Source organism: Lontra canadensis, unplaced genomic scaffold (assembly GCF_010015895.1).
Source record: "Lontra canadensis isolate GAN:19392208 unplaced genomic scaffold, GSC_riverotter_1.0 scaffold14, whole genome shotgun sequence".
NCBI classification, from domain to species: Eukaryota; Metazoa; Chordata; class Mammalia; order Carnivora; family Mustelidae; genus Lontra; species Lontra canadensis.
In genome coordinates this window covers 21661409-21687104 of record NW_022631008.1, presented here as the reverse complement: position 1 = coordinate 21687104, position 25696 = coordinate 21661409, and the positions used below count along the sequence as shown (strand labels likewise).

Sequence of the window (25696 nt, the reverse complement as noted above, 5' to 3'; positions counted from 1 at the left end):
CCAAAATCATGGTTTGTCTTGGGATATTGATTTTAAAAATCATTTCAGAGTTTGGTTATTCAGCTGGGCTATTATACAGTCTTTGGCAAATTTTTTACCCCCTGCCCTTACCTACCCCCTCTGGTATATTCTGTTCACTGTTTATGTAATTAAAGTGTTGTGAACACTCTGGAAGACACTTAAGAGCAATAATCATATTAGTACCTACCCTTCCTTCCTTCCTTTCTTCCTTTCTTCCTTCTATCATTATTAATTTGTATGATGTAATTCTGCAAGGTAAGTACAGAGAGCACTATCTTGGACCCTTAATTTGTTTAGCCTGTGCAGTGAACTAGGACCAGTGTGTTACTTGATTTTTTTTTTTTTAAAGATTTTATTTATTTATTTGACAGAGATCACAAGTAGTCAGAGAGACAGGCAGAGAGAGAGAAGGAAGCAGACTCCCTGCCGAGCAGAGAACCCGATGCGGGGCTTGATCGCAGGACCCCGGGATCATGACCTGAGCTGAAGACAGAGGCTTTAACCCACTGAGCCACTCAGGCGCCCCTGATTTCTTTTTTAAATAAAAATTTGATTTATTAGCATATTTGCAATTTTTGTGTTACTTGATTTTTTATCTCATTTTTAGAAAGTATGGTAAGACCTATTATTATTCTACTTGGATATAATTGACTCTAATTTTTTTGGCCATAAACTGAGCTTACTTTTTGGTGACTTTTTTCTTTTTTATTAGTTCTTTAAGATTTGTTATTGTTTTAAATTGCCACAGACAGTTGATTATTGTTTTTGTAGAATAACTTGGATTAAAAACCCTAGCGAACTGTCAAATGGTTTTGTCACAATTTATATATATGAGAGTACACAGCGGGATTAGTTTATGAACTAATTTCACTTCACTTAAAAAATGAATTTTATTTTTATCAGAATACACTTTATGTTGCTGAATATATATAGCTAACTATGAAGCTTTACAAACAATATAAAATGACAGTTGAACCCTGCTTAGAGTAGATTTAAGCTTCTGAAACTTAAAAGCATTGTTTGACACTGGTATTATATAGACTGTCTTTGATAGAACTGACTGCATGTTTTATTGAAGTTGCAGGCTTGGTAAGGAACAGTGCTTACCTATGTTCCGTCAGCTCTCCTGGTACCTTTTAGCTAGCTTTCAAGCTTTTCATTCAGAGAATTACGGGAGAACCATGCAAACTTAATTGAAAGCTTTTGCAAAAACATTCATTGGATTCAGTCTTGAGGCACAAAGGTAGATAGACTAACATTTTGGATTGTATTTTTAGGTTCAGAGTAATGTTATTTATTCTAATGTTGGAATTCTTCTTTAATCACTTCTGGGAAATGTGAGCAAAAATAGTTATGTTACTACAATTTTCAAACACAATTGGATAATGATTTTTACTACATGTTACATAATCAAAGTTTTGAAAGATTTAGGTGGACAGGTTTCTATTGAAAAATCTATATAAACCGTTCATTGATTAGTGAGTTGGCCATTTTTCTTAGTGGATAAGTAATTTGTGCATTGCTGTCAAGTCGTATCATCAGAATTATTCTTACTAAAAGGTAAAGATGCTGTTTTTTTGTTTTGTCTTTTAGGAAGTAGAAATATCACAACTCAGATTTTTACTTATAATTTTAATATTGAACATCTATTCCTTTTTACTTTGATCAGTGTTCTTTAGAGTTGACATTGATAAAGTAGAGCTGCCTTGGATTTCTTGCTTTGTAATTTTTCAGTGTATTGGGCACAGGTGGTCTTGGTTAGTCACTGCCTTCAATTAAATGACTTTTGAGATGACCCGAACATTAGCTTTGCACATTAGTTTTCCACTCAGAATATTGTTTTATCACTTGAAAGGTCATGAAGTCTGTTGAAAGTGTGTTGTTTTTTCTCAAGGATTTCTTGAAGCCATATGAAAATCCCCGTTCAATGCTTTTCTTTCAAGGGTCTTTACTAGCAGTTTCTTACACTGTAAGAAGGAAGGAGCCTCCCCCAACTTGTAGATTATTTAGGAATAGGAGAATAGTTTATTTTTGTTGTTTTTGTTTTTTTGCTGGGGGAGTACTGGACAGTTTCCTACTTTAAAAGTAGAATATCAGTTGCCTTCCAGGATTTATTAAATTTACTAGCATAGTGTACAGGTACATGTTAAGGTTACTCATATTATTATATGATTATATATTTTAAACAACTGTATAATATTTGTAAATGCATAGTATGTTTTGTTAATAATTTATTTCTGCTTCTGGGACAACTGGCTGGCTCGGTCAGTGGAGTATGCTCCTCTTTTTTTTTTAATTTTTAATTTTTTTAAAAAGATTTTTATTTATTTATTTCACAGAGAGAGAGACACAGTGAGAGAGGGAAGACAAGCAGGGGTAGTGAGAGGGAGAGAAGCAGGTTTCCAGCTGAGCAGGAAGCCCGATGCGGGGCTCAATCCCAGGACCCTGGGATCATGACTGAACGGAAGTCAGACACTTAATGACTGAGCCACCCGGGCACCCCAGTATGCAACTCTTGATCTAGCTGTTGTGAGTTCAAGGCCCATGTTGTGTGTAGAGATTACTTAAAAAAACTAAAGTCTTTAAGATAATAATAGCAACAATAATAATAATTTATTTTGCTTCTTTGTGAATTGCTTGGTTTTAATTGCATATTAATATATATTTTCAATGTATATATTGCTTTCATCTCTCCTGAGCCTTTTGAATTGTGGCTTTTTGTCTAATTTCTACAACAGCTAATGAATGTTATTGCTGCTGTCCATCTCATTCTTGTTTTGGGCCATATAGACAGAGCTTTTTTTTTTTTTTTTTTAAGATTTTATTTATTTATTTGACAGAGAGAGACTGTGAGAGAGGGAACAGGAGTGGGGGGAAGTAGGAGAGGGAGAAGAAGACTTCCCACTGAGCAGGGAACCTGATGTGGGGTTTGATCCTGAACTGAAGGCAGATGCTTAACAACTGAGCCACCCAGGCAACTGTCAACACAGCTTCTAGGTCAAAACTCGGAAAGAAGAAGAAAGAAAGAAAGAAAGAAGCCATATCAAAAGGCTCAAGTAGGCCTTGTCTTAAAAAATAATGACCTAAATGCTTATTTTTCTTAAATTTGAAAGATGTGCTTGATCACTTGTCCTCAGTTTAAAGGAGTTCTATAGCTGATAAAATTTTATGTAAATGTTTCTATTCCTCTTGGATTAGAAGTGAATTCAAGTAGTAATGCATGAATACTCTATCTTAAAATATTTTACTTTCATCAGAATTTTTGCAATAAACATGATAGCCCCTTAAACGACCTTTTTTTTGTCCAGTCATGAACACCGGGCAACAATTTTCAGCTCTTAGTTTTCCTTCTGGTATCTATTTCCAAATAATATGCTTCTATTGCTCTTTCTCAACTTTCAGATGTCACTGAATCATTTCTTGTCCTGCTGAGTGAGGACTTAACTCATTTAAATCCTCTTCCCATGCCTTCTCCCCCATTTCTAAAATTAAATCGTAAATTTTGACAGAAAAGATTAGGTGTATATATAGTTAGATAATTATTGTTTAATTATTGTTAATTACTAGAGTCAAGTAATGAATTATAATAACATTTTCTGTCTAGGGTGACTATTTTTCTTAAAGTTAATAATTGGCTTTGTTCCATTTTCTTTTTATGAATTAGTAATTCTTCCAGAATGCTCCTACAGAATATCACGGGACTATTTTCTACAAAGACAAATTCATTAGATAGTGTCAGGTCCAATTTTTTTTAACTTAGGAATTTCTTAGTTTCTCCTGTATTCAGTGCCCAATAATCTGGCTTCCATATCGTCTATATTTTGATGTATTCCTTTGTTTAGTAGCTTCTTGAGAAAAGGTACACTGGATGTAATTTAAAAAAAAAATACATAGCTAAGCATATTTTTAATTTAAAACCATATATTTGAATGATAGTGTGGTTGGCTGTAGTTTTACATTGGAAATCATTTACCTTACAATTTTGAAGACATTTAATGTTTTAAATTCCACGGTTGCTGTTGAGAAGTTTTGTGCCAATCCCATAATTGTTTATCTGGAATCTTCTATTCCCAGTATTTGAAATTTCACTTCGATGTGCCTTGTTCAAAGTCTTTTAATTTATTATACCAGACAGTTTTTGAGCCTTTTCAGTCTGCCACTGCATGTCTTTCAGTTAAAGAAATTATTTGGTATTATTTCTTGATTACTTCCCTTTGGTCTACCACCTCTCATTCTCTTTGTTCTTGATTTCCACAGTGTCTCCGTGGATTGATCTACTAACTTCCTATTCTTCCTGTTTTCTTTGTCTCTTAGTTTTACTTTCTTTCTTGTGGAGTTTTCAACATTGTCTTTCTAAACTTCAGTTAAATTTGTGGAGTGCCTGGCTGGCTCAGAGAGATACATGTGACTCTTGTTCTTGGGATTGTGAGTTGAAGCCTCATGTTGGTTGTGGAGATTATTTAAATAAATAAATAAAAATAAACTTAAAAAATGTTTTTTAAAGATTTTTTTAAAATTTATTTGAGAAAGAGAGAGAGATCACAGGTAGGCAGAGGGGCAGGCAGAGAGAGAAAGGGGAGGAAGCAGGCTCCCCGCTGAGCAGAGAGCCCGACGCAGGGCTCCATCCCAGGACCCTGGGATCATGACCTGAGCCGAAGGCAGAGGCTTTAACCCACTGAGCCACCCAGGCGCCCCTAAACTTAAAAATATTTTTAAACTCCTATTGAATTTTTGCTTCTTCCATCACATTTTTGATTTCTTATTCTTTGAATATTTTTCTCCCAGCATCTTATTCTTGTCCTATGGATATAATATCTTCTGTTTCAGGGTAATGTCTTTTCTAAATTTTGTTGTTTTTTCTTTGGTTCCCTTTATTATCTTTATTTTTCTGACTTCCATTTTCTTTTTGTTCTGGTTTTTGTTTTTCAGGTTAGAGACCTGCTTTTAGTCAAGTTAGTTGTCTCTTAAATATTGTCTGTCCATTTGTAATATAGTGGTGAGGCTCTAAAATGTTGGCTGAAAGTATCATGTACATGGGCTGGGTTTGTCGACTGACATCACGGAATGCTATGGTTTCTCAGTCTTGCCACTATTGATGGAACTGAAAATTCTTTGTTATGGGGGCTCTCTGTAGATTGTAGGATGTTTAGATCTATCCCTGACCTCTACGCACTAGCTGCCAGTTGCATACCCTTCCCCAGTCATGGAAAAGAAAATCTCCCAGCATTGCCAGGTGTCCCCTAGGGGTGACTGGGCTATTTCATGGCCACTCTGTAAGGCCAGTATTTGTTGGTATCTTCTCTGGTGCCAGTCTGCAGAGGAGGCTTTCAGTCTCTACCCCTTGAGGTTTAGCCTGACTCCTGGATTTCTGGGAGTCCATTGGAACATAGGGGCTGGAAGTTTTTACTTAATTGTGCTCTTCATGGCTCCTATTCTCTGCTTTACCTATGTATCTTGCCTGTCAGTCTTGAGCCTCCCTATTCACTTTGTCCAGACGATAAACCTCTCTATTTTGAGACAGTGTAGGGAGAGATAGTGGCTAACTGTATGTATGGGGAGGAAGGGTCCTGTGGTAACGTCCAGGTGTTTCTTTTGTAGGCTTTTACTACAATTCCCATTTAGAGCTCTTTGTAACTGTTCCTATCTTCCAAGGTATCTGGTTCTCCCAACTCCTGTGTTTTGTATGTATGCTCAACAGGGGGAATTTGGTGGTTTGTTGGAATCCACGTTTGCAGGTGCTTAGACTTAAGCTGCCTTTGATCTGCTAAGTTGGTTTCTATTCCTCCACTTGCTTGCCACTTTCCCGAAACTTACTGACTTGTCTAGCATGCTGTTGTGTTCTTTCCTATTCTTCCTTGTGAGTTTATAGTCTTACTATTTTACTGACCTTGTACTAGGTCTTAGAACATTAATAATGAACATGTATGTTCAGTCTAAAGGTAATATTAAACAGTGTAATTCCAAAAACTTTTAGGTTGTTACATGTTTTCTTTCTTTTTGCAGGAGAAACCCATCAAAGGAATAAAACCAGAAGAGATTCTTTTTTTTTTTTTTTTTTAAGTTTTCAGGCGATCCACATTCTATATCTAGTTACCGAATATGTGTTTTTAAGATTTTACATTAACTTGCTCTTTCTTAGTATGACTCAGATGATTGCAGAAGTAGAGCTTAACAGAGTATGTATGAATGAGACTAGCAGAGAAACAGTATTGGTTACTGTTAATAGCAAAAGGACTTCTTAGCTTTTTAACATTTTGAACTTTAATAATTATGTTTAGTAATTATGTTTGAGTTTAAGAAAGTGATAATTCTGGTCCCTATTTTTTGTTTTTAGAGGCAAAAATTCTGGTTTCTGAAACAAATATCTAGAGTAGCACTGTCAATTTCACTAACCATATGTGGCTATTTAAACTTAATTATTATGAAATAAAATAAAAAATTCAGTTCCTCAGTTATTCTAGCCATTTTTCAAGTCTTTGGTAGCTACATGTGTCAGCAATGTTCTAGGTTAACATAGGTTATATTGCATTGATAATTCCACATACATTGTTTCAAAAGGACTAACCAAAAAGTTGAGGTAGTTAAGCTATCATAATTGTCATGTTCCGACTTATTCTACTTTAAAATTTCAGGGAGTGGCAAGAGCATTTCTTATATCTGTTTAAATTATGATAATTGTGTCTTTGTTTGACTTCTCTGGCTTTACTTTTTAATTGTTTCTTTTCCCTCCAGACAGTGCAGTGCTTGCTAGACAGTGGTGCTGATATTAACAGACCAAATGTATCTGGAGCTACTCCATTGTATTTTGCTTGCAGGTAGGATATTTTATATTTCCAGATGTTCTCATTAATGTATTTATTACATTTCCAAAGACAAGCATTTCTGTATATTTTCTGAAGTTCTCGTTTTCCCACAAATGCTGTGCTTGCTGAACTGCACAAGTAAAAGCATTTTCTATTATATTGCCAGTGTTTTTATGTGGTGTAGGTGGGAGCTTTTGATTTACTTGATTATTTAAATTTTAGACTAATTTCTTAATAAGTAATGAAAAAAGATACCTCTGTAATTCAGTAATTTCCATAGTTTTCTTTGTTAAGTACTAGATCTATTCCGGAGGGATGAGCTATTAAAGTATGTCTTGGACCAGAGAGCCATGTCTTTGCTTTCTTTGGAGTTTTAACTTAAAAAAAAAAAAATCTTTGAATTTGTCTTGTTAGATATTAAATTATGCATTAAGTTATTTTTGTACTTCTGTTTTGGTTCATTTTCTTGAAGCGTACGCTTTGTTCATTTGTTCATTCATGTAATAAGCAAATGTTTAGTTAGCACTCATTGTGTGCCATATATTAGAGTATTAGTGATATAGTAATAAATAAATCTAAGTCCTTAAGGAGCTAACAACATAACAATTACAAAGGTATTCCACCCTGTACCTACATATCCACATACATACATACTATGTTATAAAAATGTAGTTTCTTTTTTTTTTTTTTTTTTAAGATTTTATTTATTATTTATTTGACAGAGAGAGACACAGCGAGAGAAGGAACACAAGCAGGGGGAGTGAGAGAGGGAGAACCAGGCTTCCCGCCGACCAGGGAGCCTGATGCGGGGCTTGATCCCAGGACCATGGGATCATGACCTGAGCCGAAGGCAGATGCTTAACGACTGAGCCCCTCAGGCCCCCTAAATGTAGTTTCCAATTAGAACCAGTTTACAGTAAACCAGTGTTTCTTGTCTTTGGTTTAGATTATATGAAGTACAGTATTTATTTAGGCTCTTAAATGCAGATATGGAGTTATCCAGAAAGTTCCTCTTTTCTTATTCTTTTTTCTGTTATATATCATTTTACTGGATGTTTGTTTTAGATTGAAAGACCTACTTTTGTTCTTATTTAGCTTCTCTTTAGAGTCTCTGATGTTACTTTTATCAGACTGCTTCAAATCATCATTGAACGACCTTGAGTTAGAATACAAGGACTTTCAAATCTCTGGACTTCTATATGCTATCTGAATCCAGCCATTTTCTTAAAGTATATTTATGTTTTGGTTGCTTGGCTAGAAAACCGGTTCTTTTCATGGCATTCTGAATTTATGAACAATGTCACTGTTTGATTCCCTGAAATTATATCCTATCTTGAGGCGTTATCTCTAAATCAGTCCTTTCTTTGAAGCTTCAGATTTGATGGCCACTTGCCTGATTTACATCATCACTCGCAAGTCATACAGAATCTCAGATGTCAACATGTCCAAAACAAAGCTTCTGAATTTCCTTCTCATATCTTCTGTTTGCCTTTTCTCATCTCAGTCATTGGAACTGTTGTCCTTTCAGTTGTTTAAACAGAAACTAGATCATTATTTTTTATTACTCTCTCTCTCTGTCTCTCTTTGACCCTGAACTTGGAATTTATTAGTTAGTTCTATAAATTCTACCTTCAGAATATATTCTGAATCTCTTCTCCAGCTCATTGCAATGACTTTAGTTGATGTTGTTAGCGCTTGTCTAGACTGCTGTAGTTGTCTCTTAACTGGTCTGTCTGATTTCTCTGTTGTTTCCTTCCCATCTGTCTTTTCCTCAACAGCCAGAGGGATCTTTGAAAAAAAAAAAAAAAGAATCGACTTGGGGTGCTTGAGTGACTCAGCCAGTTGATCTGACTCTTGATTTCAGCTCAGGTCATGGTCTCATGGTCGCCTCTCCTGAGGCGGCCTCCGTGCTCAGCAGGGAGTCTGCGTGGGATTCTTTCTCTTTCTCTCCATTTGCCTCCCCACCCCTTTCAAGATAAATCTTTAAAAAAAAGATCAGCTTTTGTCACCGTGTTTAAACTTTGTCTTTAAAACTTCTCAGTGTCTGTGCATCATTTCAAATAAAATACAGGCTCTTCCTTTGCCTATGAGACCTGCATGGTCTGACCCCAGCTTACGTCACTCCGCTTCTGTCACATTGGCTTTCTCTGAGTTCACCAAATGCACGGGACTCTTTCCAGCAGGCTTTCTGCATACTGTTTGTTTTCCCTGAAATTCTCTTAACTTGGCTTTTTATGTGGCTGACTCTTTCTTTATGTCACTGCTTAACTGTTACTTTTTAGGAAGGTAGTCCTTAACCAGTCTGAGTAGGCCTCCCCACAAATTTTCTTTCACAGAAGCATCACAGTCTTTTTTTTTTTTTTTTTTTAAGTAGTCTCACCCCTATCCTGGAGCCAGCACAGGGTTTGACCTTACGACCCTGAAATCAAGACCTGAGCTTAAGATAAAGAGTCCCACACTTAAGCTTAATGGACTGAGCCACCCAGGTGCACGAGCACTTGTATTTTGTAATTGTTTATTTACTTGTTTATAGTGTCTCTCTCCTACTAGACTGAAAGCTCAATAAAAGCAAGAATTTTATTCACCACTTTATATTCAATGTGTGGTTACAGTGCTTTGCATTTAGATGCTTAGTAAATGTTTTTGAATGAATTAATTGCTATAATTACATGTTTGAGGAAAATCTTCTGTAACAATGGCATGTTAAATATAGGTATATTAGTGTTATGCAGAACGTGGATAGTCTTATAGTTAGAGCATAGAGGTATGGTAAAAGAGTTTTTTAGAAGTACTTTCTGTTAGTATATGCCCATCATTAACTTTTATTTCTTTAATTTTTTAAAATTTTTATTTATTTGATAGAGATCATAAGTAGGCAGAGATGCAGAGAGAGAGGGGAAAGCAGGCTCCCTACTGGGGAGAGCCTGATGTGGGGCTTGGTCCCAGGACCTTGAGATCATGACCTGAGCTGAAGGCAGAGGCTTAACCCACTGAGCCACCCAGGTGCCCATTTTTAATTTTTTTTAAGATTTTAATTTTATTTTTAAGTGCTCTCTACACCCAACAGGGGGCTCAAATTCACAGCCTCAAGATCAAGTTGCTTGCTCTACCCACTTAGCCAATCAAGCGCTCCTCCCATCATTAACTTTTATTCTAGCAAATACTAGACCATCTAGCCCATCTCCCACCCACCTCCCTCTGTGCACCCTGTTTATTCTCCATCTTTAAGTCTCTCATGGTTTGTTTTCCTCTCTCAACTTCCCTCCGCCATATGTTCATCTATATTGTTTCTTAAATTCCACATATGAGTGAAATCATATGGTGCTTGTAGGCATACTTTTAATTTTTTTTGCGATATCTAGATATAGGTATACATTAAACATATAAATTATTCCCAGTGTATCCTCTCTGATGAATGAGAAGGGAAAGGAATGTGGGAAACAGAACAAGTTGACCCTATAGACAAACTAAATTAAAAAAAATTAATGCAAGTTTTTATTGGTTGAGAGGTATTACTAGGTATATCATCATATGCTTTTTAAAAATTTTGAATTACATTTGAGAAGTATTGAGATATACAGGAGAAGGATCCATGGAAGCAGGGTTCAAATCTTAGCCTCAAGACTGTGCAACTTCAGTCAGGTTTCTTGACCTCTGAAGCTTTTGTCTCCTTGTTTAGGAAATGGAAATGTTCTATCTGGCTTGTGGGACTATAGTGAGAATTAAATGAGATGGCATATAGAAAGCATTTGCTAGTGTATTTTGCACTTAGTAGTTAGTAAGTGCCTACTAAACTAGCACACGTCTCCACTCCTCAGCACAAAGTAGTGTTGTCCTCAGTCGGTTTTATTGCTGTATAAGATTTTCATTCTGAGAAATAGGATTCTTCTTTCACCATACAGACCTTTTCTTTTTTTTTTTTTCTTTGTTATACTTAGGTTCTCATTCTGACCCGTATTTAATTATGTAGTGCTTCTGTGAGTGAGTCATTTTCAAACTGATTTTGACCTAAAATTATGACAGGCACTATTTCCCAGCCATTTTTTTCCTCTAGTTATTTTGCACAAGACATAATTCATTACCTTTCTTTCATGTGTACTGTAGGCACACAATGATTCCTCCCCCATTCCACCCCCATTTTTAGACAGCTTTGTTTTTAGGACTTTTTTTTAAGGGGGGCAGAGGGAGAGGTGGAGAAAAGGGGGAGAAAGTTTTTTTTTTTTTTAAGACTTTATTTAATTATTTGACAGTGAGAGAGAGCACGAGCAGAGAGAGGGAGAAGGAGAAACAGACTCCCCACTGAGGAGAGAGCCTGAAGCTGGGCTTGATCCTAGGATGCTGGGATCATGACCAGACCCTAAGGCAGGGTATTAAGCTTAATTAAGCTTAATACTTAACCGACTGAGCCACCCTGGTGCCCTGAAGGAGAAAGAGTCTTTTAGCAGACTCTGCACTCAGTGCAGAGCTGGATTCAGTACTTGATACCTCAACCCTGAGATTAGGACCTGAGCCAAACCAAGAGTTGGTTGTGCAACCAGCTGTACCACCCAGCCATCCCTAGTACTTACATATAGTACTTAAAAATGCCTCAAATCCTTAAATTGCTAGATTGGTTTTATTTTCAGTTGTATGCTTCCCATTCCCTTAACTGAGTTCTTTAAGTAAAGCTTTGGATGTGTGTTTTCTGTATCTGGGATAACTTTTTCTATTAGAAAAAGTGAGGTTTAGCTGGGGTTGTATAGATAAAGTAAGTTAGTGAGATGTTTATGTAATTATGATGTGTGCAATAGAGAAATAGAAAAAGGTGTGATTCTGAACATGGATTTGTAGCTACTGCCAAGCGACTCCTTTCACTTCACAATCATAGCCATATAAAACAGGCCAAAGACTCAAAATTGTAAACTTTAGAAACACCATTGGAAACTATGGTCTCTTTGTTTTATAAGTTATTCCAAAAAATACTGGAATATATATACTATATGCACTTTAGCCAAGTTTTCAGATTATATTGCTTGAAAGTCTAAAATCAGGAGACAAAGTGCTTGAAAAATCAATTCTAAGTACATTAGAAGTACTGTAGCTTGTTTTCTTTCTTTTTTTTTTTTTAAAGATTTTTTTTATTAGAGAGAGACAGAGAGAGGGAACACAAGCAGAGGGGAATGTGAGAGGGAGAAACGGGCTTCTTGCTGAGAGGGAGCCCATGGAGGGCTCGGTCCCAGGACCCTGGGATCATGACTTGAGCTGAAGGGAGACGCTTAATGACTCAGCCACCAAGGTTCCCCAGTACTAGCGCTTTCTTATTAAATCTTTGCCAACTTAGTTTCCAGAAAATGCATTGGCATTTCCTTGAAGGGGCTATTATCTCAATCAATATTTAAAAAAAAATAGTTGAATTGTAAAGAATTCTCATTCATTGAGCACAGTTTTGCAGTTATTTGAACTGAAAAATCTTTTATGCAACACTCTGAGGAGTTTGTTATAGGTTAGTCTTTTTTTTTTTTTTTCTTTTTAAGATTTTATTTATTTGACAGCGAGATCACAAGTAGAGAGAGAGAGAGGAGGAAGCAGGCTCCCTGCCTAGCAGAGAGCCCGATGCGGGACTTGATCCCAGGACCCTGAGATCATGACCTGTGCTGAAGGCAGAGGCTTAACCCACTGAGCCACCCAGGCAGCCCTGTTATAGGTTAGTCTTAATGTTGTGCAATATTGTAGGTGAGGTACTTGAAGCCCTAATCGGGTTAGGCAGATTTTGTATATTATTAGCTCTTGTTTCTTGCTTTTATTTTTGAAATGAAATGTTACGTGATTGTAGATGAGATTTTAATGTAGTTTTAGAAATTACTCCAGTTTTCTAAAAATGTCAAAATGGTATTTTTTTCTTCATGCTAATTATCCTTTTTGCTATATATGAGAAATAAAATTATTTGGAGACTTTAAAAACCACATATATTCAACAGTGTTGCATTTGTACATGCTGATCTTGTCTGTCCATTGTGTGAGATCCCCATTGTATTTTTCTCATACCATATATCCCCTTGCACCTTGTACCATACTCCCTTGAGTACCAAATTGTTTACTCTTTGAGGGCAAACTTTGTTTATTCATCTTGGTGGAATAATATATAGATGGAAGATTTTGGAATCAGACTGACCTAGATTCAAATTCTCTGTCATGTAATTGTGATCTTGAGTAACTCCAGGGTTTTCTCAAGTCATGGTTATTTTCAACTGAAAAATGGAATGAATTCTCATTTTATGATAGTGTCAGGTTTAAGTCAGACTTTGTAAAAAGAACTGAGCATTATGCTTGTCACTTAGTAGAACCTAAATAAACTGTGATTTGGGTCTTTTTTGGTTACTTTCTATAGTACACTACCTTATATAATACTTTTGACAAATGAGTGGTACCTGAAGTTAAAAACTGTAATACAATTCAAGGAGCGCCTGGGTGGCTCAGTGGGTTAAGGCCTCTGCCTTCGGCTCAGATCATGATCCCAGGGTCCTGGGATCGAGCCCCACGTTGGGCTCTCTGCTCGGCAGGGAGCCTGCTTCTCCCTCTCTCTCTTTGCCTGCCTCTCTGCCCACTTGTTATCTCTGTCTGTTGAATAAATAAATAAAATCTTAAAAAAAAAACTATAATACAATTCAGCATATGTATTGATTATATGTTATGTAAGCTAACTACTATGCTTGGTGCTCTGGAACAAATATATTGTGAAGAAGTTTATAGTTTAATTGGAGTGATTGGACACATGGATATTAAATAATTATAGAAGAAATGTCATTAAAGTTGAACTTACTAGCATTGCAAAATTAGGTTTTTCAGAACCAAGGGTAGTAGCAAAGATACCACTATCTCTCTAAATAAATTAATGTTGATTAAGTTTCTTTTCATTTAGCTTTCATTTTTAGGTATTACAAAGAACAGAACAGTGTCAATTGTAACCTCTTTGCTATTAGCTGTAATATATAATGTGTTGGCTAATATACCCAGCTTAAGGACAAATGATGCTTGATGAAGACTTTTCTTGATGTATAATAGTAAAACTATGTATTGTTGCTTTTGGAGAGATTGCTGATTTACTTGGTTTTCTGGAATAAATTAGATATTGTTCTTTTTTTTTTTTTTTCCTAGATTTTATTTATTTGACAGAGAACCCAAGTAGGCAGTGAGGCAGGCAGAGAGAGGAGGAAGCAGGCTCCCCGCTGAGCAGAGAGCCTGATGCGGGGCTCGATCCCAGGACCCTGGGATCATGACCTGAGCCAAAGGCAGAGGTTTAACCCACTGAGCCACCCAGGCGTCCCTAGATATTATTCATTTTTGGCCTCTTGATACTTTTATTAAGCTAAGTAATCAGTATTACAATAAAGTAGTGAGAGAGTGATATATCTGTACTATCTGCTGTCACATTCATAGTAGGGTTTATTAAATTTTAAAAATTTTAAATTTTTTAATGCCATTTGATTATAAAGTATACTTATGCAGTGTCATTTTGTGGAAAAGAATGAGTAGGGGTTTTTTTTGTTGTTGTTATTGTTTTTTTTTTGTTTTTTTTTTAACTTTCTGAGTAGTCTGTGTGTCTTTCTCTTTGGGAAATGACATACCAGTTTGAGTGTAATGGTATCATAGAAAGAGTCTTGTTTTGGAAGACAGGGTTCTGAGTTCTAGTTTCACCTATGCTTGAGTTAGTAGCTTTTGTCGTCTACAAAATAGAAATTTTTGATCAGATGACTTCCTTGGGTGTTTTATAAAATTATCTTTAAACTTTAATGTCTGTGAATTGTAAATTTATTTTGTATTGTCTTGAGTATCTTGGATCAGATTAGCTCACTAAATAATGAGACTTGGAGTCTAGTGGTTACTGTCCCCAAATTAGCTTCTTCCTAGCTGAAAGAATGGTGGTTGCTAATTTTACTCCTACTGGAAAAGAGAACAAATAGAATGGGCATGTGGATAAGAGTGTTGTTCATTCTAGATCATATTAAAGAGCTGTCAACAGAAGCCAAACTGAGTGGGTTGATAAAATGAAGGTTGAAAGCTAGATAGTATTTTGGGGTAGTTAATCCCTGCCCTTCTCCCATTCTCTTATTTTGATATTTGTATTTTCTTCTTCCTTCCTATTTATTTCTTTCTTTATTTGCCAAGTATAAAGTGCCATAAAATGTAATCTTGTTTTGAATATTGAGGTTTTTTGACTTAAGAAGTCTCTAGACTTGGATGGGTGAGGTACGAAGAGGGTTGGAAATGATTGAAAGAAAAAAATGGAGCATAAGCCTGAGTAGTAGCTGCTTACACCAAAATATTATTTATTGTAGGTAAAGTGTCCTACTTTGATTCTAAGATTGAATAGGTCAGTTTCTTATCTATGTGGTGAAGGTATGATTCAATACTGAGAAATGTTTTCCTGGATGTTGAGGATGTAATTCAGATCTTCCTCTCAGTCTTTAAAAATTGTTAGTCTTCTGTTGTTTCATATTGACTGTCCATAATTCATAGAGAAAGACTTTAAATTAAAAAGATTATTTTTTAACATGGTTTTACTTCTGTACAGTCATGGTCAGAGAGACACAGCACAGATTCTTCTGTTACGAGGAGCTAAGTATCTGTCAGATAAAAATGGAGTAACACCTCTGGATTTATGTGTACAGGTATGTTGTTAATATATATTCCTAGCCCTTTACTTTATAGTAGAAACTGAGACTGGTAAAATCACCTTTTTTTCCTCAGACGAGAGGCTGAAAGCAAAGATTTTATTCTTTAAAGGATATGTGTTTTTTTTTTTAAAGAATATGATCATTAGAAGGAATTGTGGTATTGTAAGAAATGTATATTGGTCTTCGTCTCAGTTCCTGACACAAGAGCTTCTCAGGCGCTTGGAATCTGCAGAGTGATAAGAATGTCTTTTTGTACATTAATGCGATGGCTGGTGGCTTCAAGCCTCTGATAGCTTCTGGATGGGTGCTGATTGCCTGGAAAACTGAACATGTGACTCCTGGGGATGTGAGAGGGACTGGAGATTGAGTTCTGTCATCAATGACCAATAATTTAATCAATCATGCCTATGTAATGGAACTTCCATAAAAACCCTGTAAACAGTGGGGTTCTCAGGGAGCTTCTGGATTGGCGAACACATCAAAGTTGTGAGATGGTAGCATGCCCAGAGAGGGCATGGAAGCTCTGTGTCCCTTCCCACATACCTTACCCTGTGCATCTCTTCCATTTGGCTGTTCCCGAGTTGTATCCTTTATAATAAATGAAGTGTTTTCCTGAATTCTGTGAGCTGTTATCAAACAGCAAATAGCAGATTATCAAACCTGAAGGGGGCTTTATGGGAACTCCTGACTTATAGCTGGTTAGTTAGAAGTATGGGTGGCTTGGACTTGTGAATGGTTTCTAAAGCGGGGGTACTTTCATAAGACTGAGCTTCTAACCTGTGTAGTCTGTGTTAACTGGGTAGTTAGTGTCAGAATTGAATTAAATTGTATTACACTTAAGTTGGTATCCACAGAGAGCTGGAGAATTGCTTGTGTGGAAAACCCTCACATTTAGTGTCAGACTGGTATGTAGAGGAAATAACTTTTCCATTAGGAACATTTTTTTAAACCTAGATAATTTTAGTTTTTTTCCTATTCTTTTTTTTAAAGGGTGGCTATGGAGAGACTTGTGAAGTATTAATTCAGTATCACCCTAGGCTTTTCCAGACAATTATTCAAATGACACAGAATGAAGATCTCCGAGAAAACATGGTAATGTAGTTGTGCTAGTCACTTGTAAATGAACAAGTTTTGTTCATGTTTAGCATATGTGGCATTTTAAAATGTGCTTAGTGATTTTAGTATTACAGATATTTTAATGATTCAAATTTGCTTATTTGCATTATAGGAAAGTATGGATTATATATATAAACTTTGTGTTAATATTTAACCCTATGAGTCTTCTGCCCTCTGGGTCTTTGTTTTGTTTTGTTTTTAAAGATTTTACTTATTTGGGGCACCTGGGTGGCTCAGTCATTAAGCATCTGCCTTCAGGTCAGGTCATGATCCCAGGGTTTGGGATCAAGCCCCGAGTTGGGCTTCCTGCTCTGTAGGAAGCCTGCTTCTTCCTCTCTCACTGGCCCTGCTTGTGCTCCCTCTCTTGCTGGGTCTCTCTCTGTCAAATAAATAAATAAAATCTTAAAAAAAAAAAAAAGATTTTATTTATTTATGTATTTGAGAGTGCACATATGCATGGTGGGGGCAAGGGGAGAGGGTGAGGGAAAGAATCTCAAGCAGACTCCACACTGAGCCCAGAGCCAACCTGGGGCTTAATCCCACAACCCTGAGATCATGACCTGAGCTGAAACCAAGGGTCAGATGCTTAACCTACTGAACCACCCAGGCGTCCCTGGGTCTTTAGTTTTTGCTTAAAATAATTGGAGTTTTCCACATAGGTAGGGGAAAATAATCTAAGGAGGAGTATCATATCATTGGTAATCACTGGTTTATTGAGCTCTATTTTGTAATATCTTTACTCTGAAAAATTACGGAGTTTAAACTTCTCATATTTTATAAGTTTGGAATTAAGTTTTTGTAAATGAACTTGGTGATTTCTATTTGCATTTTTTATTACTTTTTTGCTGGGTGATTTTGAAAAGATTTTATGTCATCTCTATATTAGGTTTTGAATTTATGCAAGGCAAAATAACTGTAAAGGACTTGATTTCAGCTCATTGGCTTTGGGATACTTTTTAAACTAATAGGTATGTAATTTCTTGATAAAGTTTAATGGATTATTGTATAATCACATTTTTTATTTGTAAAAAATTTAGTTACGGCAAGTTCTGGAACATTTGTCTCAGCAAAGTGAAAGCCAGTACCTAAAGATTCTAACAAGCCTTGCTGAAGTTGCCACAACAAATGGGCATAAGCTGCTTAGGTAAGTGTTTCCAAAATATAAGTGAATCAATAGGTAACAGTATCTGTCAGCTTTGTCTCCTTTCAGGCTTTTCTGGGAATAGTTTATTTTGTTGGATGTTTTTGTCAGTGCTAAGATGTCCTAAAAATTTGCTGACTTACTATTGTTTCATTTTAAAGGACCAGGGCAATCAGCTATTACTGGGAGATTTTAGTCTCTCTAGAGAGACTAAAAATAGAGACTTAGTTAAGTGGATTTGGACATAGGTGTCTAAAATTTTATAAAATGATAGCTTAGATTAGTCATCTAAGTAAAACGTACATGAAGAATAATCAAGAAAGTTTAGGAGTTTTTTTTTTTTTTTTTTTTTTTTTTATCTTTCCCCCAAGAAAATAGTTTAGGAGTGTTGATTACTAATTTATAGAGCTCTGTGTATGGGCTACTGTTCAGCCTGTATACCTTCATGTCCCTTATAAAGTTTTTCCTTAAACTGTCCCCTTCCATTCAGTTCTTTATTCTTTCCAGAAGATGCTATGGTTTTAATGGTTCATTGCTATATCCATGGAGGTAATGCCTTTATATTACTTACGTTTACATGTATTGTATTTTCCTGCAACTATACTTCACTGTATATGGTTAGCTACCCCAATTAGGAATAAACAGTCCAAATTAGGAATAAACAGCCATTTAAGGGCACCTGGATGGCTCAGTTGGTTAAGCATCGGACTTTTGATTTCAGCTCAGGTTGTGATATCAGCGTTGTGAGATCGAGCCCTGTGTCAGTCTCCATGCTCTGTGTGTAGTCCACTTCAGATTCCCACTCTTTCTCTCCCTTTTTCTGCTTTTCACCCCGCTTGTGTGCACACACACATATTCTCTCTCTCAAATAAATCTTAAAAAGGGAGTAAAAATAAACTAAAAATCTTTAAAAAAAGAAAAAATCATTTAGAAATAGTAAATGTGTTTTTTCTTGGCTTATAAATTTGGCCCACTTCTATTTGGATGCTTTCCCCCTTAGCAGTTTTCTTTTCACTTCTCTTAATACACTGACAATCTTAGAATAGGTTTTGGTCTTCTCTCATCTCTGTGGTTGCAACTGGAGTTTCTTCCTTCCAACTCCATGCTCTTTCTAGAAATCGGCTACATTGTTGACTACATTTGATAGCTGTTGTTTCTGTCTTCCTTTGGGCTTTTCATATACTTAAGATCAGAATCACACTCTGTACTGTTTATTTAGAAGGATCTTTGCGAGGCCCCTTACCCTTCATGATACCAAGGTCACCCCCTTGTGTTCTTTTATCCATTAAGTCTTTCTTCAACATTTCTAGTACTGTACCATTTACTAATTTTTTTTAGTTCAGTTTCTACCTCTGAGACTGCTTAGGTTCTGTTTATGGAATTCATTGAATTTCAGCTTTACATAATGCTCTTATTTAGTCAGTTCTATTAATCCATTTATTTGATGAGGACTTTCTACAGTTCAGACATACTAAATAAAGACTTGGCTTGGGATTTAAGGTTGGCTTGGGTTTAAATCCAGATATCACTATTTACTGTGTGATCTCAGCAAGTAACGGTTTTGAGTTTCCCTTTATCATCTACCCATATATCTAATACATGTTTCTGAGTGCCTACTCTCCACCAGACCATCTGGTAGGTGATTGTAAATAAAACAGATAAGATCTCTCCCTAAATTTAATTTACAATCAGTCAGGATTTTGTTTCCTTGTTGGAAAATGGTATTAAATATCTTCTTAATGAATTGTTGTAAAAAGACAATGATAAGGTACTATAAAGTGCCAGTCGTGTTGTCTGGTACATAGTAGAGATGATGATGATGATGATGATTATATAAATGGAAAATTGCCAGAGATAATAATTATGGTTATTATACTCTATATTTCTTTGTTTTTTTTTCCCCCCTAAGATTTTATTTATTTATTTGAGAGACACAGAACACAAGTGGGGGAAAGGGACAGAGGGAAAAGACAACTCCCCACTGAGCAGGGAGCCTGATGCAGGGCTCGGTCCCAGGACCTAAAAAAAAAGGCAGACGCTTAACCAACTGAGCCTCCCAGGCGCCCCCAGTATTCTACATTTCTTACATTAGAAAACTTACCTGTTTTTTTCTTTTTAAATCTTTGTTCTACTTTTTGCTTTTCTACAGTAATGAGAAAGCCTATCTTTTTCTGTATTTATGTTTTTAAGTTTACCTTTAACACTTATTAACCAGGCAGTAAGCTAAGGAACATTCAAATATATTATTTCATTTAAACCTCACAGTAAGTTATTTCCATTTGACATAGAAGAAGGCTTAAGTTTAACCATTTACCAAGCTAATACATAGAAGAGCCAGGATTCCTGGTCTCACTAATAGAGGGTAGAGTATTAGTTACAGTTTAGCTTTTAAAAGTAACAGGGAGATTAGTGGAATGGAAGTAGAGTGGGGAAAAAGGGAGCCATGATCATAACAGGTTTTAAAACTGTTTTGCCAACCTGTATTGCCTCACCACTTACAGTGCTACTTTTCATATGCTTTATGAAATCTGTTAATTACGGCCATTTTGGGGGCTCTGAGTATCTTTTTCTTGAGGTCGATAGTGAATATTGGTTATTAGTATTTTATTAGAATTTATTGTATTGTTTACTATTTGGGGAAATCCTGTGTTTCTCCTTCACTCTCAGACTTCTACCCTGCTGACCAGATGTGTGGGTTTTTTTATTCCCCACACCAAGAAATTTTTTAGACATCAGCTGCTGTACAGTTTAACTCAGCTTTGACAATTGTCCATCCAGACATACATTAGATCTCACAGGTTAAGAGCTCATTCCTACGAGACTGTTCCCACTTTCAGATGCCAGTTGCAAGTAGTAGGTCCTCAGGTTACCCACACCTGTCTGACTTCACTTCGTATCAGAGGTTCTCATGACCTCCTTCCTCTTAGATTTGGGAGCTCCCTGAACCCCAGTTTTTTTGGCTTTTTGTGGAGGCTTTATCCTGTAGGCATGTTGGTCATTAACTGCATTTTCAGGCCCTCTCCCTTTTTTGGAGAATGTGGGGTGATGCTGGAAATTCCAAACTTCTAATCATGGCTTCATCTTTCTCAAGACCAGCCTTCATTCAGGAGCCCACTAAGAGTCACCTCAGTAGAACAAAAGACACTGCTGTCACCCAGGAAATTATAAGGGATTTAGGAACTCTATGTCAGGAAATGGGTCGAAGACCAAATATTAGAACAAAAGATGCTCCTAGTGCTCTTATCACTTAGGAAATTATGCGGGTTTTAGGAATTCTGCCAGCAACCAGGAACAGAGACCAATATATATATTTTCTATTATCTCACAACTGCCAGTATAGAGTCTTAAGAGGATCTCAAATACAAATTATTCCCTTCTGCCAGGTTATGTTTCATGGCACTTTTGCAAAATTGTCTCCCTTTTGTTTACTCATTTGTGAATAATTTTATGTTTCTTAACCCACAATGTGATATAATTTTGGCTACATACTTTAACAGAAATTTTAATTAAGGAAACGGATTCAAATATGTGTTTAGTGACAATTGAGATGTTATTTAGCTTACTTTTGAGAAAATGGATAGCCTTTTGTCTAAATGATTCTAGGAATATTTACTAAAGATAAATACTGAAGGCCCTTTTGTACATAATGTTGTGTTTCACTAATTAAGTGAGTTATCTTGCGTTCAGTGTGCTTATGATTAAAGGTAAAGATAGTTATCAGTGTGCAAATGAGAGAAATTAGAGCTCTTTGCTTAGTGAGACACTGAATGAAAGTATACTTATATAAACCAAAGGTATTGATAGGGCTTTGCATTAGGAAACTAATGTTAAAACTTTTATATTAAGATACCACATGGCTTGGGAAGAAATTATCATTTTATGATCAAATGGAGAAGGATATAATGAAGTTTGGATTTTATGATCTTTTTATTTAATACTAAAGAGATATTTCACGGTTGTAGAGTGAAAAATAACATTTTTTAGATCCGGTGAATCAGCTTGGAAAGAAGTTTAAACTGGGTACAGTAAATAAAATTATTAGACTATTAATAATATATTCAGATTCCACTGTGTAAGAAAATACTTTTTTTTTTTTTTAAAGATTTTATTTATTTATTTGACAAACAGAGATCATAGGTAGGCAGAGAGGCAGGCAGAGAGAGAGGGGAAGCAGGCTCCCTGCTGAGCAGAGAGCCCAATGTGGGGCTCGATCCCAGGACCCTGAGATCATGACCTGAGCTGAAGGCAGAGGCTTAACCCAATGAGCCACCCAGGCACCCCAAGAAAATACTTCTTAAGATAACTCATGATGTATTTCCTAGATTGGATACTTAAATCTTTATATATATGATAATTTTTTTTTTAAAGATTTTATTTATTTATTTGACAGAGAGAGATCACAAGTAGACGGAGAGGCAGGCAGAGAGAGAGAGAGAGAGGGAAGCAGGCTCCCTGCTGAGCAGAGAGCCTGATGCGGGACTCGATCCCAGGAACCTGAGATCATGACCTGAGCCGAAGGCAGCGGCCTAACCCACTGAGCCACCCAGGCGCCCTATATATATGATAATTTTGCAGAGGAAAGTCAGGTTCACCTCTTTCTCATGGAAGAATTTGAGAGTCATCATAGTTAACTTTTCCGAAGTCATGACACAAAGAAGGAGATAGTTTCAGCCAAACTACATTTCTATTTTGTCAGTCTCAACAATCTTAGGATATAAAATTAGAAACACTTCATAAAGACAAATATATAAAACTCAGTACAAGCTGAAGTAGTAATTCTGTACACATTTGATTCAAAGTTACTAAAACAAAAAGTTTGGCTAATGTGATAGAGCTGTCCCAGTTCAATACAGTATGGGGAGCAGTAACTGTTACATTTTACTAATAACACTTGTAACTAATAGGTCATTTTTACTGACTTTTTAACAATTTAATAATTCTTAGAGTGAAAAACAACATGAATATTGAAGTGAAAATGTTAGGAAATTTTGGGTTCACATGTCACCAGGGTAGAAAATACCCTCTATTTGGCACTTATCACATTAGAATACTTAGAAGTAGGCATTTGCTCTTTCCATATTATTGTGGTATGATGTGTGTTTGATGTACAATGTTATATTGGTTTCAGATGTACAACATACATAGTGACTCAACAATTCTTTATGTTACTCAGTGCTCATCATAAATATAGTCACATATGTATGTCACCATACAGTGTTATTACAGTATTATTGAGTATATTTCCTATACTGTACTTTTCGTCTCCTTGACTTATTTTTATAAATGTCAGTTTGTACATTCTAATCCCTTTTATCTATTTTGCTCATCTCTCCATCCACCTAATCCTTAACTTTTTTTTTAATGTTAAAGGATACCTAAAAATATAGAGGAAAATTTTAGTGAGCTGGGTAAAAATACACTTAGGGGAAGATGGGGTAAGCTTTGATAATTAATGTATGCAAAGACAGTCATACCATTCTGCCCAAAAGCTTATGTAACTCTTTACTCTGCTTTTGTGCAACTCTTGTAATACAAGATAACTGATGTTAGAGATTTCAAAATAAAGCCACCCCCTGAACAACAACAAATATTTTTTTTAAGATCTGTCATTAGATTCAGTACAGATTTAGCCTAACTCCTACTATAGTTTCTCTGTGGAAGGGTAGTTCATTGATATTTGTGATGATGAACAATCCCCAGGTATTATAAGATTCTGAAGTGCTTTTTGATTTATCAAAGAAGGTTTATATTATATTCAATATTGTATTAATTGGTTTTGAGTTTTTTTTTTCAGGGATGTATATCCTATATTTATGTAGAGTCCTAAGACTACCCATTATGTAGAGAACCATGCTTGCTGATAGTAACTTTTAAGATTATTCAATTTGTAAATATTCTACTGTTTGTGAACAATTGGTTACTATTCTGGGGAGAGATGCGAAAATCCTGTTATGAGTAGAAGAGTAGAAGGTTCAGCTTCTGCAGCTGATTTGTGGGTTGACTTAAGAGCATAACATTTCTATCATTGTTTCTCTGTGAAATGTTCTCAGAGTTCTAAGACTCTGTGTAATTTACATATATATTTTGAAAGTGAGAGTTTGAGATTGCCTTAAGTTGGTGCCCCAAGAAACTGTTTTACAGTGGTGCTTTTCTTATTTTTATGCTTTGATTATTAGTTATATTCTTGTTGCTTAAACATTAATAATTCATTCATATGCAATTCAAATAATGTGTAGCAACTTCCTATTAAATAAAACATTCCAACCTTATCATGATAGGAATTTTGCTAGTTGTATTATGAAACCCATGGTCAATGTGATAAAAAGGTCTTAAGTAATTTAAAATATAATTTTTATTGTCCACCTAACCTGTTCATATTTTAATTTTTATTTTCAGCCTATCTAGTAATTATGATGCTCAAATGAAGAGCCTTTTAAGGATTGTGAGGATATTTTGTCATGTCTTTCGAATTGGTCCATCCTCTCCCAGTAATGGAATCGATTTGGGTTACAATGGGAATAAAACTCCAAGAAGCCAGGTGTTCAAGGTCAGAAAAGTACATGATATTGTTAGGAAGATAATTGAAAAAGAGATGAATTTGATAAAGCTTGCATTTGTTAGTTGGAAATATCACAAACTAAGTTTATTTATTTTTTACCACTTTCTAAGTTAGGCACACCTTTCTCCTTTAATTTCTGTCTAATCAACAGCAATCTTAAGTGGTGAGTTTTCTGTATTTTTCTTACAAATAACATTTTAATTCCATTAGTGTTGTATTCTAAAGGGTAAAGATATTTATTATTTAAATCTACATTTTTATTGGATTACAAGTTTTAAATGTGACAATATGCAACCATCATGCTTTTTTTAAAAAAAATTCTTACTCAGAAGGAAAGAAAATATCTAGTTTTCTTTTTTTTTCTTGTGTCCATTTTTTTAAAAGTTTTTATGTTAATTCCAGTTAGTTAACATACAGCGTTAGTGTTAGTTTCAGGTATGCAGTATAGTGATTCAACAATTCCATACATTACCCGGTGCTCATCATGACAAGTGCACTCCTTAATTCCCATCACCTATTTAACCCATCCCCTCACCCACCTCCCCTCTGAAAGTATCTAGTTTCTATTTAGAGGTTATTAGCATGTGTGTGTCTGTGTATGTGTTTTTGAAGTAAGATTACTTTCATTTCCAGCGTTTACTGCCAATTCTTGATATCACGTCAAGGAAAAATCATTGAGATATTTTCTCTCTTCCTTTCTCTCTCTCTCTCTCTCTCTCTCTCTCTTTTTCTTTCTTTAAGATTTTATTAATTTGAGAGGCGGCTGGGTGGCTCAGTGGGTTAAAGCCTCTGCCTTCCGCTCAGGTCATGATCCCAGGGTCCTGGGATAGAGCCCCGTATTGGGCTCTCAGCTCAGCAGGAAGCCTGCTTCCCCCCCTTCTCTCTGCCTGCCTCTCTGCCTACTTGTGATCTCTGTCTGTCAAATAAATAAATAAAATCTTAAAAAAAAAAAGATTTTATTAATTTGAGAGAGAAAGAGAGCAGAGGTGGCGGGTGGTAGTGGTGAGAGGGCAGAGGGAGAGGGGGAAGCAGGCTTCCCATTGAGCAGAGAGCCCGATGCGGGACTCCATCCCAGGACCCTGAGATCATGACCAGAGCCAAAGGCAGTTGCTTAACCAACTGAGCCACCCAGGCACCCCATATTTTCATAAAATATTTTGTATTGTTTTAGCTGCTTCCTGTAAGACCCAAGACCATGTTGCTACCCAAATTAAATTACAATTTTATGAATTAATCAAAATGAACATGGCTGTAATTCTCTTGGTGGGGCTTTTTTGTGGCATTATATTTTTAAATAACTCAGATGTTGGACAAATGTGTAACTTTATAACTGTTTTCATGTTACTTTTTAAAGGCAATTTTCTTAAGAGATTTTCATAGTATAAAATTTGCTTTTTGGTTC

The 25696-nt window shown here is 35.9% G+C and overlaps 1 protein-coding gene across 8 annotated transcripts in view; it reads left to right on the top strand.

Moving 5' to 3' along the window:
• HACE1 (HECT domain and ankyrin repeat containing E3 ubiquitin protein ligase 1) overlaps window positions 1-25696 on the top strand; it is a 116516-nt gene that overhangs the window by 28767 nt on the left and 62053 nt on the right. For 6 of the 8 annotated variants that reach the window (XR_004382750.1, XM_032858216.1, XM_032858217.1 and 3 more), the window contains 5 exons: window positions 6754-6836; window positions 15376-15472; window positions 16469-16570; window positions 17632-17738; window positions 24132-24282. Coding sequence is in view for 7 of the 8 variants with exons in the window: in XM_032858216.1 (XP_032714107.1) it covers window positions 6754-6836; window positions 15376-15472; window positions 16469-16570; window positions 17632-17738; window positions 24132-24282 (540 nt within the window). In the remaining variant the exon portion in view is untranslated. The remainder of the gene's footprint in view (window positions 1-6753; window positions 6837-15375; window positions 15473-16468; window positions 16571-17631; window positions 17739-24131; window positions 24283-25696) is intronic. The other 2 variants (XM_032858219.1, XM_032858218.1) reach the window with 2 other exon arrangements.